At 36.9% G+C, this 19,202-nt stretch overlaps 1 protein-coding gene across 1 annotated transcript; it reads left to right on the forward strand.

Annotated features, from left to right (window-relative positions):
• Window positions 1–208: 208 nt before the first annotated feature.
• TMA16 (translation machinery associated 16 homolog) lies at window positions 209–18,849 on the forward strand. The gene is made up of 7 exons (XM_082051478.1): window positions 209–302; window positions 1,517–1,629; window positions 6,894–6,931; window positions 7,741–7,825; window positions 8,915–9,063; window positions 16,141–16,183; window positions 17,797–18,849. The coding sequence occupies exons 1-7, from the start codon at window positions 300–302 to the stop codon at window positions 17,987–17,989; spliced, it is 624 nt and encodes a 207-aa protein (XP_081907604.1). The 5' UTR covers window positions 209–299; the 3' UTR covers window positions 17,990–18,849.
• Window positions 18,850–19,202: the final 353 nt, after the last annotated feature.

Consider the following 19,202-nt stretch of genomic DNA (forward strand, 5'->3'; position numbering starts at 1 on the left):
TTTATTGCAAGTGCACAAGTCAGTGGTGTTCCAATACCGCAGCCTGGGCCAACTCGCACCTTTGCGTTCTTCCTCTGTTTGGGGGGAAAAAAAAAAAAAAAAAAAAAAAAAAAGGAAAAAGGAAAAAGCAAGAAGGAAGAAGGAGAACGGAAAAGTCACGCTCGAAGCAAATAATGCCGGGGGTGACAGTGAATCCGGAGGCACCGGGCACCTCCCCGTCGCGGAACGGGAACGCCCGCCCCGCCGCCCGCCCGGGTCCCTTTGGCTGCTGCACCGCGGCGGAAAGAGGGTTGCTCGCCATGGTGTGTGCGGTGGGATGGGCATGGGGTGGGCATGGAGATGGTGATGCGGGTAGGGCTGCGGCCACGGCCACCTTTGGGGCGGCGGGGGGCTCCCCACAGGGCGGTCCCGGCCTTTCCCTTCCCACCGAGAGCGGCCACACCGCGTTCCTGGGGGGGCCCTGGGAGGCGGCAGGCGGCCCTGTGGGCCGTGAGCGGCGGTTTCCCCAGCCTGCATTTAAAAGCTGCTCCCTCCCGGGGAGCCCCGAGTGAGCCTGCCCGTCCTCCCGGGGGGCGTTCGGCCTGGCCTGCCGTGAGCCCGGGCGGCGGGGCTGGTTTTGTGGCTGCAGCGGGCGGCGCCGGATTGACGGGAAGAGCAGGGCTGAGGTGTGAAACTGGGGCAGGGTGCCTCTCACGAGGCATTTAGGTGCTCAGGATAATTTATTTTCGACTTAACTAGGCTTCTTTTTTTTTGCAATCTCAAACACTGATGCTTACACAGATAATACGATGTACTGAATGCTGTTTCCTGCATCACATGTACACATGTACACATTTAGCTTCCTTTTTTCAGATGTTTCTTTTGCGCACACAGTTCTTACTTTAAAGAATATAAATTGTATATCGTTTGATAAAGCTTTTGAGTTTTGTTCAAACACCTTTTCACCAAAAAGTAACGTTACTTAAACTAATGTTACAATTTTTTTAAAATTTGTGAGTAGTATTCCATCTCTGCTGCACAAACAGCCAGTGAAGGAAAGCCTCAGGCTGCTGCCTGGTGTGAGGCGCTCATGGTCTGCAGGGGGGGGACAAGAATATCCATTTTTGTTATGTTGTACAAATTACATATGGCCTTTGTCAGAAATCGAGATGCAACAATTGGATACCAGTTGAATGGGGACATTTACTGCAAAAGTACCCAGAGATAATTTTAGTTTCCTAGCTCCAGGGTTCTACAAAATAGGTATTTTGAGAGTAGTCACTATGCAAGATTACTTACAGCATTTTCAGTGCTCTGGTAGTTTTGTTACACCATGTACCATGTTCAAGTAATTTTGTTTGTTGCTGAGGAGGGTCAGATCTAACTGGTGGAACTGGTAAGCTGCTGCTATAAGCTCAGGGCTTTCTGAGCTATTGATGCACAATGTTTTTAGTCTGGACAATGGTGTATGCTCTTAACTTCTCTTTAATGTTTTAATTAACTTCAGTAGTGTAAACCGTCTTTGATTTCTTTTCAGCCAAAGTTACGAAAAACACAAGGAGGGAAGCAAGAGAAAAAAGTTATCCATCCATACAGCAGAAAAGCTGCACAGCTTGCAAGAGAAGCACACAAACAGGAAAAGAAAGAAAAGTAAGTTGACTGTGCAAAATCTATGTACAGACCAACGGACAGCATCACAGTAGACATTTTGTGTTTGGGGACAGGATGGTGGTGGTGGAAGGGGGCAGTTATGCTGATAGAACTAACCTTAAGGTAAAGAAAGACCTATATAAGTAGTGCTGAGCCATGTGAACTGACAGGTTTAATGAAATCAGCTTATACAAAGTATATAGTTGTGCTGTTTGATTTTTGGTATTGTCTTTACAAGACAGATTTCTTCTTATTGCAGCATTTTCCTTTACATAATCTGAAAGGCGCGATGCTGGTGATTTCACATGAAGCGTAGTCACCTAGTTGGACTTTGCTCTGGGCTTTAATAAGAATCCTGCCTAGGGTGTAGCTTCTTTTGCTGAATTGCTGACTTCATAGAAAAAGAGAACCAGAAACCTTCCTGCATAAGAAAGACTTCTGAATAAAACTGAATAGTTAACTCCTCTTTGGTGATTTCTTGCTGTTCCATGGCAAGTTTAGTTTTCTGGTTTTAAGCTTTACTTTCTCCTTTCACAGAGGGAAAAGATAACTGGAGAAGACTGGCCTTAAAGCATTTTCTGTCAGAGTATACTGGTATTTGGATGGACAGTGTGAACTGAGCCCAAATGTTCATGTGTGAAGATGTAAAATTAGGAACTCTGGGTATGGTTGATATATTCCTCAGAGACTCTGCAACTTTGTGGTTGGGCATGGACATATAACCTTATCTAGAGCTGTAAGGTTGTAAGGTTACTCTAGCTAGAAAGGGTATTCGGACCACTGTTGGGGTGCCTTGGACTACTGAAACCACCTTTAAAGCAGTGGATTTAGCAGTGGTGAACAGGAGAAGCTTCCTCATAATCTCTGCAATGTTTTCTTTCTTAATCCCATCTACAAACCTGGTGCTTCTTTGGCCATGTTTCTTATATAGAAATAAGTCTTCTTAGAGGGCCCAAAACTGGAGGCTTCACACGGGCGAATGCACTCCTGCAGCATGGAAAAGCTGATTCTTTGATCTTCATTCTAAAATAAGGATCAGAGTCACTCAATTAATCTAGAAAGTTCATATGGTTCATCTTTATTATTTTAATTTAGCTGTGAATTTATTTGCCAGAATATGTTTTTATTGTGGTTGGCTAAATTTGACCTTTTGAACACGCGTACATTTTGTCTATTGATTACTACTCAGTAAAGGTATTACCTTGCATGTAGGAAGTCCTTGAATGACATGTTACTGGAAGGCGAGAATGTCTTTTCTGGAAGTAGGAGTAAACTTTTGCCTTGGTTTTGTATGGAGTTTTTTATTTTCTTGTTTTCTTTTTTGTTTGCTTTTTGTTGTTGTTGGTGGTGGTGGTTTTGGTCTCCTTTGGTGCTTGGCTGGAGACAGGATTGAGGACTATAGACAGTTTAGCCTTCTATTTAAGTTTTTACTTTTCTTTATGGTGAAGGAAGAGAAATAACTCCTATGAAAATTCCTGTTTATGTTAAACAGGAAAGGAAGTTACATTTAGTTATGAAATGCATATTTGAGTATCTTTTGCCCAAACAAGATAAGTAAAAAAAGGAAAACATTACTCAGAAGGAATTTCAATACTTAGTGCAGCACTGGGCAAAAGGAATGAGAAATTCTGCTCTAAGTTGCAGGAGTCTTTTTACAATCTCCATTGTCCAGATACCCTTCAATGCAATGCAATTCTCCATGAAATGTAACAGTAATAATAAGCTTATTGTTCAGAAACTGGCTGCACTACAAAAGACCAATCTTGACCGTAATTAAGAGAAGACAGACCAGTTGGTTTTAGAAAATTTACTACAGTCTTAAGTTGTCATGTTTAGTTAAATCGCACCTTTTTCTTGCCTGTATCCCTCTTCTCACTGTTTCTCGAGGTCTAATGAGCAGCAACAAATTCCAGTATATTACTACGGATTTATTCTCTCTTAGTCTACCTGTGAATCCTTATTCCTATAGCTAACTTGTTTGCTCTGTTATAATTAAAAAGATGCTTTTATGAGACAGCAATAGCTGATTCACTGGCGCCAGTAGAAAATTACTTTTTCTATTCTTAAAGAAACCAGTGCATAATGGGATATTCCTGGAACTTCTCTTAGTAGTGATGTACTGGCACCAATCATGGGGGTTTTTTGCTACTGCTGAAATCTCTCTCTGGTTTTGGTAGCTAAAGCTGATCTGGGCATGGATTTTTTTTTTTTTTTTTCTTTTTCCCTCCTGAGTCAAAATATACTTTTAGGAGTCTCTGCATTTTCATTACAGGTATACTAGCCTAATACTGTCATGATGTAAGATATGAGAGTTTGAGTTTTTACAGTATTTCTTGATCTGGCATGAAGCAACCCCTTAGGTATAAGCAGTAGCCTTAAAATATCTCCTTGTGGAGTTCTCTGTTTGTTTCTCCTTAGCTTTTTTTTTTGTCTAACCTCTTAATTTCCTTGCAGCCACTGTGCTTCTAGTTGTGCTGTTTGCAGTAGTGATGCTTTGAGATCTACTCTTGCAGGTTCTTTATGTGGAACTGAAAAAATGTTAGCTCTTAAAATTCTTTATTCTGCTTACAGAAATAAAAAAATCAACTGCAAAAAACCCCAACATTTTTAATTCTTATAGAAGGATTTTCATATGTAAGTGTCCTAAAGTGCTTAACCAAACCATTAATCGGTGCATAAGCTAACAAAAATGGACATGGGAGAAATGTAGAGGTATTTAGCAACATGAAACAAGAAACAAGGAAATATGTCTTGTCAACCATGTTTTGTTTCATTTTGTTTTTCCTAATGGATATGCCTATCTTAGTTCTCAGAGCCATAGATGACATTTTTGTGTGTGGATATTATAGCAAAAAATACTGAACTGGTAAACCGATTTGGCAACTACTTATTTGTTGATAGTATTTAGAGTAGAACAGTTGAACACAATATCTGAGATAAAGAGGTGCTGGTGGAACATGAAGGTTTTAAGCTTTTAGGTACCTAGTAAACATCAAGAAAACCACTAATCTTCCTTAGAAGTGATAGAGCTTAAGCAGATGATTTTGGGGAGACAGGAGAAGATCATTACAAAGCAACAGCCTGCCACAAGATGGTATCCCTGTCCTCATCCTCTCTTTCCATTGAGCAAAAGAAGTTGCTTATTGTGTGGAAGGAGATGAAAGGACCTTTCTTTGATTCCCCTTATTTGATTAGCCTGCCTGTTAATACTATTGTCTTCCAGCAGTCATTGGGGTAAGGCTTTTGTGAAAGCTACAATAAGGCAACATCTGATCCTGTCATTCATTTCTCATACTGAAATAAGTTGTGTATACCTAGAAACTGAAGGTTTTCTTCCAGTAGAAAATCGTGTTTGTATACTTCATTGCCTAGATAAATACATGATCCAGTGACCCTTGGAGGTACCAGTGGTAGTTTGTAGTGTTTTCAAGCAGAGATACGTGACATAAATTATGATTCTAATCAGGCAGCTTTTCGAGATGGCATCATGGTTTTCTCCATGGCAACACGTTGCAGATGTGCCCGGCTGTTTTTGTTGCTGTGCAAGCTTCGCAGCAGGGACTGCTGGTGTAGAGTTCCACGGTGTCGAGTTCCACTGTGTGGAATATGTGTCCTTTGCTTGGTCACTATTACCCTTCAAAACTCCCTGCTGTAAGCCCTCCATAGGCTGCCTACCACAATTTTTATTGCAGACATCTACAGCTGAGTTTTAAAGCTGACTTCTAATCTAACTCATTTTTCCTTTCTTTTTTACATATTATCACCCAGGTCTGTCCTTTAACCCAGAAGAACAAGAGTCATTGTTAAAGCACTAAAATATTTTAATTAATCAACCAGCTTGGGGGTTTTTTGGCAGGTATCATAAAACTCATGCTTGACCTTTATAGACTTTTGCATTAAAAATGCTTATCCCAGATGCTGGGGTATCTATAGAAGTAAAAAGGCTTTTCTTGAATGCCTCAGTAGAATTCTTAGCAGCTCACACATGCTGTGCACTCGCTTTTATGTGGCTTTCAGACAGTCTTCAGAGAATGAAATGCTGCTTGAAAAAGCTAATATTTATTTTAATAATGTAGGTTTTTGGCCAAGTGACCCAAGTATGTTTGTCTCTGGAAAGCAGGGCTTTCTCTTTTGATCTGGATTTTTGTGACAGGCAATACACTTCTGTGCTCTGAACTACTTCAGTTAATTCTAAAATGCTCATTAAATTCTATAAAGTACAAGGGATTTAATGAATGAGTTTTGAACTGTGTTGAATTTTGACATGATTTGTTCTTTGTCAATAATATCCTTTATGATTTTCTTTATCCTTTATCAATTTTCTTAGGAAATAATAGTTAAAGTCAATTTTATCAGAGCTCCTTGGATATGTATACTCTGAACATGAACAAGATATTTTTTCCAGTGACAACTGCGAAAATGTTATTTTCCTTTCTGAAAATAAAGTGACATTCCGCAACATTCATTGCTGCAGACTGAATCTGAGAGCTTCAGGATGAAAATGTGTGAGGCAGTGTATTACCTTATATTAACTTATGTTCTCTGAGAACTGCTCCATAGGACGGGAATTAATCCCAAACTGAATTGTGTACCCGCATCCCATAGGGTATAGAAGGCTTCAAGTATCCCTCTAGAGATTGAGGTGGAGTGAAAAATACTTTTATATGGATTTTTTTTTTTTTTATAAAGTTGTTGATTTTGGTTTCTTAACATATTAAGTTTTACTTTTCTCTAAGCACAAATTCAAATTATTACAAGTTTATTAGATACTAGAATGGTATTTTTCACATTGTATGCTTGATTTGCAAGGATGCAGTGCCGTGAAATCTTTTGTCCTTGATCTCCAAACTCATTTAACATACCCGTAGAATATTAGAAATACTTAATGAAATTATTACAATGCAGGTCTTTAATAAAATTCCTTTTACTGTGCTCTAAGAAAAGCGTTGTGTCCTGTTTTTATCCTGTTTTTTTTCCATTCAATCCCTTCCAATAAACTGTTTAATTTAACAGGTAAACTGGACAAATTTCAGATAGTAGCAAAAAGATTTTTTTGCATTTTTTTTTTTTACCAAAAAAACATAAATTTTAGATGAAGCAGAATAAGTTTTATATTGTTCTCAATTTGACAGAGATTTCTATTTGAAATTTTACTGTGACTTTCATTGTTACTCCAAAACAATGATTCTTGGGAGAAAGAAAATGAAGATCATTATTTGTATGGTACTCATTCCTTGCTAACATGTCTGTTTTTTCTCTGCTAGGTTGAAGACTGACAAAGCTTTGCGTTTGAGTATCATCGGTGAGCAGAAACTTCTGTTACTGAATACAGTATCAACTTTTTAGCATAGGCTTTAAGTTTTAGCAACTTTATAGATACTTTCTCTATAATCTGACTCTATAACCTTAAAATAGACTTTGTTGAAATGCTAAAATCCCTGGCATGTTCACTCATGTAGTATATACAGGGCTGAACTTGGGGCTAAGTACAGCCCAATCTTTAGTCAGTGTACATGACGACAGGGCAATATAGACCAAACATCTCTTGTACATCTGTACATGTATTTTTGTACTCATCTCCATGCTTTTTTTAATCATTTGTAAAAGAGGATGATACATGTAGGTTAGCAGACACATTGTGCTAGTGAGTAACGAGACGCAACCTGGAATATTTTTCATATGATTGACACTGCACCTTTTCAGTTTAATCTGTTTAAGATTGTGATGATCAAAACGCTTGCTCAGCCATTGGGTTGTTGTGTGGGTTTTTTTGGTTGGTTTGTTTGCTTTTTTTTTTCCATTTGAGGCCTTCCTAAGTTTCCATCCTAAGCAATTGATCCAGTGATATTTTAAACACTAATTTTGAGTAAAAAAAAAAAAAAAAAAGCGTAATATCTTTTTTTTTTCTGTAAGGAAGACATAAAGTACATCTGAAATAATGTGAGAATGTTTCTATTATAGCTACCTTCATACCTGGTACACACAATATCATTGAGTCTATGGTGCCATTCAAAATCTTGAAAAATGGGGGCTTATTTCAAACATTTTGGAGAACTTTAATGTGTGTTGATGCTACAGTGATGATGTAATCATTAATGTTTATTCTTGTAGGAGAAAAATTGGAATGGTTTCAAAGTCACCTTGACCCTGACAAAATTGAATACACAAAGAAGGAAGCTGGTGAACTAATTGAAAAGTAAGACTGATGTTAAAATAGGATTAATAAGCTTGATTTGTCTTTTAAAATAATGTTCTTAAATAAGTTTGATAAAGTGATGATGACTCAGAGAAGGACTTTTAAACTATTACTACTAATAATATTAAATAGTTGATTTTGTTAAAACTGAGGTTCATTATATATTGAAAGACGTATATATTCACACTAGAATTCCTGAAGTTTTGTTGTTTGTTGGTTTTGTTATTAAGTATGTGTCTGCTTTTGTAGCGTGTGGAGAATTAAATGATTTGGACAGTAGTAATTGCATGAATTTGCTAGTTGGATTATTCTGTGACACTCTATGTCTTTATTCTTTAATTTTCTTTGCTGAGATAAAACAGTATTCAAGTGGGTCAGTTTTTAGGGCAGGAAATCACAAAATAATTGAGTATGCTAAGCAGGAACTCAGTAATTATTTTTGTGCTGCTGGATGTACATACTAGTAGTTTGTCACCATTTTTCACCTTCTAGCTAAATAACGCAATATATAAATATTCTTAGACGCATGTACTATATCAGTTTCCTTTCAGAAACTCTGATGTGTTCCCTACACTGTTCATGAAACCTGGAAACTGCTAATCAATGCTAGTGATACTGCAAAGGCAATAAAAGTGATAGTTGCGTTTTGGATTTGGATTGGAAATTTGCCAGTGATGTAGAACATATGCCAAAGAAGAACTTCAGTTTAAAAATTATTATTGAGGTGGTGAAATTCAGCAATTAAGTTAGGAATACTTAGATTTAGCACTGGTCTTCCAGAGCAGGTGAATGATAATAATGTATTTGGGTTTTTTTTGTTTTGTTTGTTTTATGCAAGCATAGTTAAAAAAAAAAAAAAGTCAAATAAAAAAATAGTCCTTCTGGAAGCCGCAGATGATTCAAATGAAGTGCTAAATGGAGCTCCCACTTTGAAGATTAAAGTAATAGTTCAAATCTAAGAAACATCTCTGACTAATTTAGAAAATAAATGCAACTAGTAAAAGTAACTTCTTAGGTTATCAAAGTAATTCTGTTTTGCAAAAGTTTTGCGTGATTGCATCTAGCATAAATACATTTTATTTCTTTCAGTTACATGTGTCGATTCAATGCTGAATTGGAGCAGATTGAGTTACAGAACAGTATTAAAGGCAGACAAGGAAGACAGCACGGTTCACGGGAAGCAGTCATCAAGCAGACCATAGAACGTGAAAGACAGCTCTATGAAGGCTATGGAATAGGTTTGTAAAAACATTAGAAATAATCCTGTGGTCACATCATCTCCTGCTTACAAGGCTAGAATCTAAGCAAAATGTGTAGGCATTATCTTTATTTTTCTCTTTAAAGGAGTTAACTAAGTGGCAGGTGTTTGTCTTGCAGAGGAATTTAGGAGGAGGGGCAGAGTGAAGAAAAGGAAGAAAAGATAGTAGAGATCTGGCTTATATATTTCTGCTTTACTGCTTTGCTTTTGTGCATCTTTGCTAGTACTGCCTCTTTAGTGCAGTCATATATAACTTAGTTTTGAAACCAAAGTCAGATTTAATGCACGTCTCAAACACAAATTCTGTTCAGCAGCTTGATGGACCTTCATTATATACAAAGTATTTTTTATCTTAAAAATGCACTTCAGTGGGTGTGCATGTTTTGACATGAATTAGCATCAAGACTTTATTTGCTCATGTGGGGAATAACAAACATCATTTTCTCTACAAATTAATTACTTTTTTTAGGTGGGCTTTGTTAATCGGATTTGGGCCAATGAAGTCATTATACACACTTCCTCTAACATTCTTTTGATAATATATAAAATTACTGTTAGAGATAAACCTGTGGCCTGACTTGTCCATTTCCACTGAGGTGGACCAGTGGCACAAAGAACTTCAGCGGGTTTCTTATAATGAGAGAGTGGGCTTTAGGTTTCATGAACTTGAGGAGAACCAAAGTCTCTGAACTCATGGGCCTAAAACATCTTCAGAAAGAGACCCTTCATTCCATGAAGGTTGAGATGTCTTTCACGTGGGAGAATAATTGCAGCAGTAATTGTAGTACAGATGTATTTCCAAAATTTGAATATTTCTGGAGTTTTCTTGTTAATATCTAGGTAATCCAGGAAGAAATCCTAGGCTGTTTTGACACATCTACTCTACAGGTTCTTCTACAAACACAAATGATAATCCACAAGTAGAAAACTACGTTTTTCCTCCTCTTCTCAGGTAGAGGAGTTATGCTCCTTTGTCTTACTGGATAAGATGGTGGAAGGAGTGAAAGGCAATAGGTGAAGGTCCTAATACTTAACCTCTTAATAATTAAAAACCCACAAAACCTCTGAAAATTCAAAACTAAAAGCCTTGTAGATAAAAGCCTAGTTGAAAGCACTTAGAGTTTTTAATCACTTACCTTGGCCATTATCACAAGTTTGAATAAAATCATGATGCCAGATATTCTTGTTGACTTTTTTATTACTATTTATCTTCCTGTGGGGTAGCCATCTGTGCCAGCAGATTATCCAGTGGAATCTTCTGAGGAGCATCGTGTGAAAACCACAACAGAAGATTAGAGAGCAAAATTTCCTCTTAAGGTGCATAGCCTTCTTTAAGAAGAAACAAACACTTTTTGAAAGTACTTTGTGATTCTGGAGGTATTAATAACATATAGATGCAAGCTACATGTGAGAGAAATAAAACACTGAAAATTTGACAGCTAGAAGTAGGCTGAAGGGAAGCAGAAGTAGTCTGGTGCAATAAGGTAGAAAGACAAAGAGATAATGAAATTACAAAAAGCAAAGAGTTATTCTGAGGAGAGTCAAGTACAAAATAGTAGTGAAATTGATGTATTTTTCTCTAAGAAATAAGCGTGTTGGAGTTGAGTGATGAACTTGGCTTTAATGCTACAGTATTATTCAAAGGCAGTCAGTCCTAACAGTAAAAGTGCATAATGGAGGACATTAAAAAAAACTACATTGTTCTGTGTTTAGAATACAAAGCACAGCAAGATTTGGGTTGTAGTCATATTTTCTTTTCCCCTAGTTTATATTTTACCAATAAAGAAAATGAATGGCTCTAAAAATTTTGCCGGTGTTACTTAGTGCTTTCACATCCTACAATAGCATAGGAATTAACAATAGCTATGTGACTTCATATGTAATCTTTGATTTCTTAAAAGGGGGTGGGGAAAATCATAGGAAGGTACTATGAATGTTATAAAATAGCTCAGTTGTAGAAAAACTAGGTGTTGATATTTGTTTTCAAATCTTAGTTCTTCCTTTTTTCCTTCTTTGTGGAAAGCTAGCTGAAAAAAGCAACAGGACTAGATAGAAAGATGTCAAATACACAAGCACAACATAAAAATAAAGAAGAATCCAGAAACATTGTAAGCAGAATTTGAGGTTATTATAGTATTAGTAAGTAAAGCATTCAGAGAGCATGGTGCAACTTCACATATTAAATACGCTCTCAAATCCTTCATTATTTGTTATCACAGCTGCTGCAGGGTTTGCTCTCTGTCTAGGACAGTATTCATTCAGAGAAAATAGTTGCTGCTAAATACTGTAATTAGAGATTGGGGATAAATGGAAATCAGCTGGAAACTCTGCTTTTATGCTCTAGCTCACTATTATCCCTGGAAGCTGCAGTGAGGGGAGCTTTTCTAACTGACTTTGTATTTGTTGTGTGTGTGTTTTTTTTTTCTTTTTCCTCTATTCTTGAACTCAGTTATTTCTTGTATACATGTGCCTTTGCTATAAAGCGACTACATGATATGAATTGTTTACAGTTAGGAAAGTCTCCTAAAATTTGATGCCATGTATATATATGTATATATATCAGTTATATGTAAATGAAAAGTGAATTATTCTTTACTGGCAGTTTACTAAAGTAGTAGATAGATATCCAAAAGCATAGTAAATGTTAGTCTTTTTTCTTGCCTTTTTTTTTTTTTTAAATAGTACCTATACAGGGAATGTTCAGTCTGTCTATGAGGTTTTTGAGTTTTGTTAGTAGCTACTTTGACTTCCTTACTCCCTACATGTATGTAAATTAATTTTACCGCAATTTTCTTTCTGATGTTGTCATTTATATGTGTGGTTTTTAATCTAGTTTTACATATTCAGAGCTAAGCTATTGAAAGGGAATCCTAGATGTTTAGAGTATATATCCTTAGAACTCAGGGTTAGCATGCTTTCAGTTGAAAAGCATCATAATTGTTTCATCTGAACATCACACATTTTTGATAGTTTGCCTCTAATTACCTTGCGTGTTCTCACAGAAGCATAATGTAAATCTCGGGGGGAAAACAGTCTTTAAAGCTAAACGCACCAGTTGTATTAGTTAATTCCTGAAACTTCATATTATAAGGAAATGGATGTAATTCAGATGAAAATTGTATCATTTACATGTATCTGGTAGTGTAACTACTGCAGTACTTGTTAGCTGCTCTTTTCTGTTATTATCATTATTGTGTAACTGAATGGTTCTTTATCTAAAGAGCATCTACAATTCTAACATCCTTTTCTTTAACTTTTGGCTGCAATATCATCCTTTGACCTGACTTGAGTGTTTGTCTGTATGACAGCTCCAATGAATGTGATATATATGCAGCCTCTATTCTGCGCAGAGCAGTGACATTTCAGTCCTTGTGAGATTTAAGTAAATCTCTTGCACAAATCTTTGCTTTGGAAGAGAGACATGGTTACTGCTATGAAGAATGCTAATGTTTTTATTAAGAGCATACTTTTGGAAGGAAATAAGGCATCTTGGCAGACTGTCACAGAGCACTTGGTCAAAAAAATAGTGCTGTGGGACACAGTAGAATCCTGCCTGCCTGTAGAAGGGCACTCTAGCTGTGGGATTGGCTTCTCTATCCCTTTTTTCTCTAGTTATGCTTTAGAAGCCCTCTAGTCCATGCCTGTGCACAGAGGTAGGACTGGTTAGACCTACGGCTGGCAGAAGCTTTTTATTTCTAACGCCCATCAGAACTTTGAAGTAATCTGGTCTGGTATGAACAATTGGAAAGGTGCTGACTTCACAGGATTTTACACAAGTTCTGTGTTAGAAATTAAGCTCAGTCACTTTGTCTTTTTCCTTGTCATGAAATGGTCTTAAGCAGCAACATCTTTATGACAAAGTTTGAGAGCAAGCATGCTGTTCGTTCTTCCTCAGAAAAAAGATAGAATAAGAAAACATTATCTAAAAGGGACAGAAACATGAAAAAAATGCTTCAGTTTTTCACTGCTCTTTTGTTATAATAGGTAGGTTACTGAATACCTCATCTTAGAAATGCCAGACAGTATCTGCTCCCCAAGCTACTGTCTCTATTTCTTTTCCGCTAACCTCTGTGCCATATTTCTCAATCTTCCATTTTTTTCCATCTTTAGTTCAGAAAAAGCTCTCCTGCAGCTTGTTAGTTAGGTTTAAAAATGTTCACAAGTAGCAGCGAAAAACGTGACACTTGTGCAGGCTAAGGGTATACATCTGAGTAAGATAGGTGTCATTAATCTGGAAATACAGTGCTTTCCACCATCATTTAAAAAATCAGTTACTGTGCAGTATATGATTATACTTTCTACATGCAAAACAGAATGGGACTAGAGTGCTGTTCCTAAGCTGGCAATGCTGGAGTTTGTATTGTGTAACATACTGCAAACACACATCTAAGCAGAACTTTAAAATGTTGCCACTGCTAAAGCACTAAAGATCAGTTCAGTGCCAGATCTTGATTTGGCACAGCATCTTCTCCCTTCAGAATGTGTGCTTTCTTGTGACGCTGGGGAAAGCCCTGCATGACAGGCTAGATAAATGTGTTAGAATATTCTGTTTGGAAAATGTCCTATGTAAGTTAATAAAAGTCATTAATTTCCAAGGGGGGTTGTTTATTTTGTTTGTTTGTTTTGTGTTTCTTCAGCCAAAACAAAGCAATTGAAAGGGCTTCATTTGAAAGTCTTGCAGTTTAGTAGTCCTGGCTTGTCTGAGAGTAACTCTGAACTGTATGTTGGGTCAGTGCTTTGACAGAAGGAACAAATACGAATCTCAGCACATTTCTGGGGCAGTTGTCCCAAATTAGCATAGTGCCATTCCTGCCACACTCACGGTTTACATCACTAAGCTCTACCCTAGGAGAAAACTGAGTATGCGTCTCTCCTTGTACAGTATCTGAGAGATGGAAAGGAGTTCTTTCACGTGGGGGAGGTTAGGACATTTCAGCATTTGGCACTGTGCTGCCAAGAGTGCAATTCAAGCCACTACAAAGAAAGGAAGAGGGACCATGGCTTTGTTTCAATGCTTAGTTAGGAAGGATGGACCTCATGTGGCACTGATGTTTATCGGAACCCGTGAATCGGCAGACAAAAAGAGGATTAGGTATATTTTTATTTGCCTTGCCTGGATAAGCTGTGAGTAGTGTTGCTGTTATCTGTTTGCCAAGAAGCAGGCTGCAGAAATCAATGTAATTGGTATCAACAACTGTTTTGTGTATTATTGTTCTTCAGTTGGTAACTTTGTAACCCAATGTGAAGGGAAGAAAGAATTTCTGGATAATAAAGACTCTGGCCACAAAGAAAGTGACAGGGGCCATCATCCTACATTCTCTAGTAGCAAAATCATCTATAATTCTGCATTGATAGCATCGTCTGATTTATCACTGTAAGACTTGGGAAAATTGCTAGATGAACAAAGGCAGGACTGTAAGTTCAGGGTTCGCTCACGGACAGTATAAGAAGTACCTGAAACATCATATTGTTAATAGCGAAAGTAATAAAGTGGATTTAGCATTACAGAGGTAGCAAATAGTCGTCTCTATTAAGAGACCAGCTTGCTGTGAATTCTGTACACTTCATAGACATCAATAAGGTATGTTATACTGTGCAAAATTTCAAGGCTCCAAATGCATAAATCTCTACAGTAAAGTAGTAAAGATGTTAAACATAGGTCACTTGCAATACTTCAGGACTAACCAAGAAAATAATGACATTCAATCAAGGCAAAGCAGCTTAGGCATCCTAGGTAGAATTCTGCATGAGCTTACAAACTAAACATGTAGTAGGAATGTTTTGGTTGCTCCAGAAAGGAAAAAAAAAATCTGTCCCATAGGTCTCTGTACAAGATGTCTGCCTTCTTTTTTACTACCAAGGGTAATAAAGATTGGTAGTGAGTATATGTCACTTATTTCTGTTAGTGGGGAAGACTGAAAACTTTCAGTCATTGAAACTATTGATGTTTGTTTTTATTCAACCCAGAGGAGGAGACAGGTGCCAACAGTCTATAAATATTATGTTGCATTTAGTGCAATATTTAACAGGCATTTCCGCAACTATGGAATGCTAGTTTCTCAGTATTGAGTGGTTTATAGAAAAGGTATTTAACAATGGAATCTGTAATTGGCATTGGAAGGAGACTGATTGTTATCAAATAACCATTCTTTGCTCTCAGACTGTCTCATTGCAGGTCAAAGATAGTAGTATTATATTCCAAAATCCAAGACTATGTTCTATTTAAACACCTGACATCTTACTGTACTTTTCCCAGTGTTTCTATTTTAAAAACACACACACACATATATTCTTGTACTGCATGGTAAATTGTACGAAGTGTATATAACTATTTTTATGTTTTCTTGCTTGAATTATCAGTTACTTTCCGAACTACTGCCGATCTGTCTTGCTTGCAGTGGTGACTTAAGTGCTTTGAAGTTTTCTTTCCAAAAACATTTAAAAATACTTATGGACCGCTTAGTAGTCACTAATTTTTGTGAGGCTTGTATATTTAGTTCAGCTTTGAAACTAAGCTTTCTTATTTTACCTTTTGTCTCTTGTGCATATTTATAGTAAGTTCTGCAGAGCAGAACTGTGTTATTATATATGTGAATGTCTGTTAAAACCTAGCTTAACCAGACCTTGATCTTGGTTGAGGATGCTAGTTACACTTTTAGGACAAATAATACATTAGTTATTTTTCTAGTTTCTTCACCGGACTGTTTATTTAAGGGAAACTTTAAGCGCTTGAAATTTTGCTATTTTTCGGATATGTCAGTTTAGAGAAAAGGAAGCACCTTATTTTTATTTGTCAGGTCTGTTTTTTTGGCAACTGGTACATTTGAATTCTGGAATAGTTCCTAGGTATAAGTTCCTTTCCTTTTCTTCAGCAATGAGAGGTCTTTCTGTTTATCTGTTGCACTAGAGACTTTCTAATATGAATCCACATCCTCATTTGCTTGGTCTTTTAATTTCTGAAATAATATGTTCAGCCCTTTAGCTCACATTTCTTTTTGTGCAGTGAGACTCACCTCAATGTAACACATCTAATAGAATTTCATTTCATTTCCATTAGAAATCCCAGACATTATGAACAGAAAGCATCTTAAATATTTCAGGTAAGTTCTTTTTATTGTAACTACTAATCTGTTTAGGCAAAACAGTGTTTCTGAATTTGACATCTTGCATGTATTTTTTCTTAAAAAAGAATTTATCCAAAACTGTCAGAGAACTTGTCATTTGAAAAAGGCTAGGCGTGGTGTTGCTATTTCAACATTTCTTAGCTGTTACAAGCTAAATGCTGGTGACAGTTAATCATTAACACATTGGAAGGGTTAGAAAGCTTCAACAGTTAGAATTCAATTTCTGTAACTTAAGTGTATTTTTTTTCAATATTCTTAGAGAATATTTTCTCTTTACCTAAAATTCTCACTGTTCTCCGCTGTTCACTGATTTACACAAAAAGGATAAGCATTCCCTGTTAGTGTTTAAAGATCATGACATAGATTTATCGATAAATGGCATTATACTGTTTTCTTACTTGAAATGAGATTTCAGATGGTAATCGTAGTTATATAGCATACTGACCTAAGGTATTCATAGTCAGAAATTATCACTAAATAACTACAACAACACAGATTTCTTAGTCATGTTCTTGAAGATCCAACTCTAGGTGTAATACAGTAGTGTTTGTACATACTAGTTTAAAATCTTAAGTGAATTGACAGCTGCAAGCTGTGAAACTTGCTGCTTGCTTGTCTGGGTGAGCAAGTCAATGTGCCTTTTGTAATGGATTGAATGAACAGTCTTGCTGACAGCTCCATCAAATGAAACACTTTAAAGGAGAAAAAAGACTTATGAATGCTTATGTTGCCAGGAGCGATATACTGCTAACTCCTAGGAGTCATATGTAGCCAGAAGTCACACTTACAGGATATTGGAATAAAGCCATAAATATCAAAGCAGAGACAGGCCTCTGGCTGCTGCGTTTATAAATACACAATTGACTTCTTGCACTGGGACATCTGATGAAAGTGGTGTTTGATTACCTTGGTAGAGCAAGAACATGTCTGTCTTATAATTGGCAAATACTGTCTCTGCCCTTGAGAAAAATTGTCCACAAAGTGCACTTACTGTAATCAGGCAACTATCCTATTTGAGTACTGGATTTGACTTGTGATGTTTAAATTTAAATGAACCCTTCCCCCTTCATGCAGCCTTTTAAAATAATATGCTTCTCATGTGAAAGAATATTTGCTAACATTTTGTGTCCCCTTGAAGTCAGTCATGCAAGGTGTTAACAGGTACAATAAATCATAATGTACATGTGATATTAGCTCTGCAAATTGAGCATCCAGATGAAGCAGCTCTTCCAAACAGCTTTTCCATTGCTTGCAAGACCTGGGAGGTTAACGTGTCAAACCTAGAAGTAGGTGGCCTAAAGAAACTGAGGATACAAATAGTCTGTGAGAATAAAGTTAATCGTATGTTTTTTTGTTCAGAATTTCAAATCCGAAAGTAGTTATCTTTACAGAAAAATTACAGCTGCTGTGATGTACAAGATCAGGTGAAAACAGTGCTTCTTATCATACTGCGTTGGGACTAGTAGTAAAATTTAGAAAAGCAGCCTCACGTGAGTTAGCACATTCTGAGGAAAGGTGAACTAATTCTGCCATTCCTTCTTGCTATTTCTATTGGTAATTGTTTTACACTGACTTTTTTTTTCTTTAAGAGAATGGGATGGTGATCTGAGGAAACTGCCAAACATCAAAATGAAAAAGCTCTCAGCTATGGACGCTGCTTGCAGTCACCCTGAGGTGGCAGATATGGAAGCTAAAGAAGAATCAAATAAACCAGAAGAATCAAATAAGGCAGAAGAATTGGACAAAGCAGAAAACCTGAATAAATCAGAAGAGGTGGCCTAATGAGCACAGCTGATTCAAGAGCTGAAACAGCTGAAGGGAATTATAAGAAATCTATTTTAATTACCACTGGAAACAAGAGTAAATTCTAACTGTGTTTGCATAGGCTTTTGTAGTTGCACTTTTATGAGCTCACTGTGTACCTATCATAAAAAGTAAACAGTATATTATTGGACAAAGTTCTATATTATTAGATAAAAATTTTTGAATATAAATAAAATCTTAATTGTGTCCTTCTCATACTGTACCTTCTCTTTAGGATGCAGGGTCCCAAGTTAACAAAGCAATTTTAGTCTATACCTTGAAATCCTGACTGGTAGGGTACCTCTTCCCTGATCATTGAGCAGTCAGGATTCTGACACCTGTTAGAGATACTCTGTGGTGGGAAATCCTTACCTTTTCCTGGTAATAGCCAAGAATGTATGTAATTTAGCATATAAACAGCAGGTACCTTGGTAAACAGCAGACCCAGCTAGTGGCAACTTTTATCCATCCCTTGTAGTGGTGGCTGGGATGTCTCTAGGTGCATGCAGTTTTGAGGAGAGCAGTCTCACAAAATCTTGTAAAATCCTGTACTGCGTCACACAGAACATTTACCCTGGGTGTGAGAAATGTTCTCCTATTTGGTGGAAATGTATATGCAGAAGGTGAGATACATAGAGCATCAGTTAATCGTGAACAACTCTTCTCTTGTCTGAGAATTTGTGTCAAGAACATAAAGAGCTGGGAAGACTTCAATAAAATATTGAGTATTTTGTATTTCATCGAGAGAATTTCGGAGAATTACACTGTCCTTACCACTTGGTATTGAAGAATTCAGATCAGAAGCCAATTAAAGTTTCTACAGTCGCTTTTTAAATATATCTTTGTCCATATTTGTTTTTCTCACCTCTCTGTTGAGAAAGCTGTGCATTTTAAAATGAAGTTGCTTAGGACTTTTAAATAGCAGGCCTGCTTTAAGAAGCAACTCTTTAGATGCCTTTAAATGTGTCTTTCAGGAAGGTTCTTAGCAGATTTTCATGTTTAATACTGTAAAATTAAGAAGAAAAAGGAAGAAAGGGCCAGGATAATTTCACAGCAGGCATTAAGGAGGACATCTCTCTAAGTGCGGATTAGATTGTCTGGGCACAGAAGTCACAGTTCAGATGTACTGTCTGTACACAATGTAGCTGTCACAGTTCAGATTGCCTGTTAATTATGTGAAAATAATTACTCC

Source organism: Streptopelia decaocto, assembly GCF_964273445.1.
Source record: "Streptopelia decaocto genome assembly, chromosome: 4".
Lineage (NCBI taxonomy): Eukaryota > Metazoa > Chordata > Aves > Columbiformes > Columbidae > Streptopelia > Streptopelia decaocto.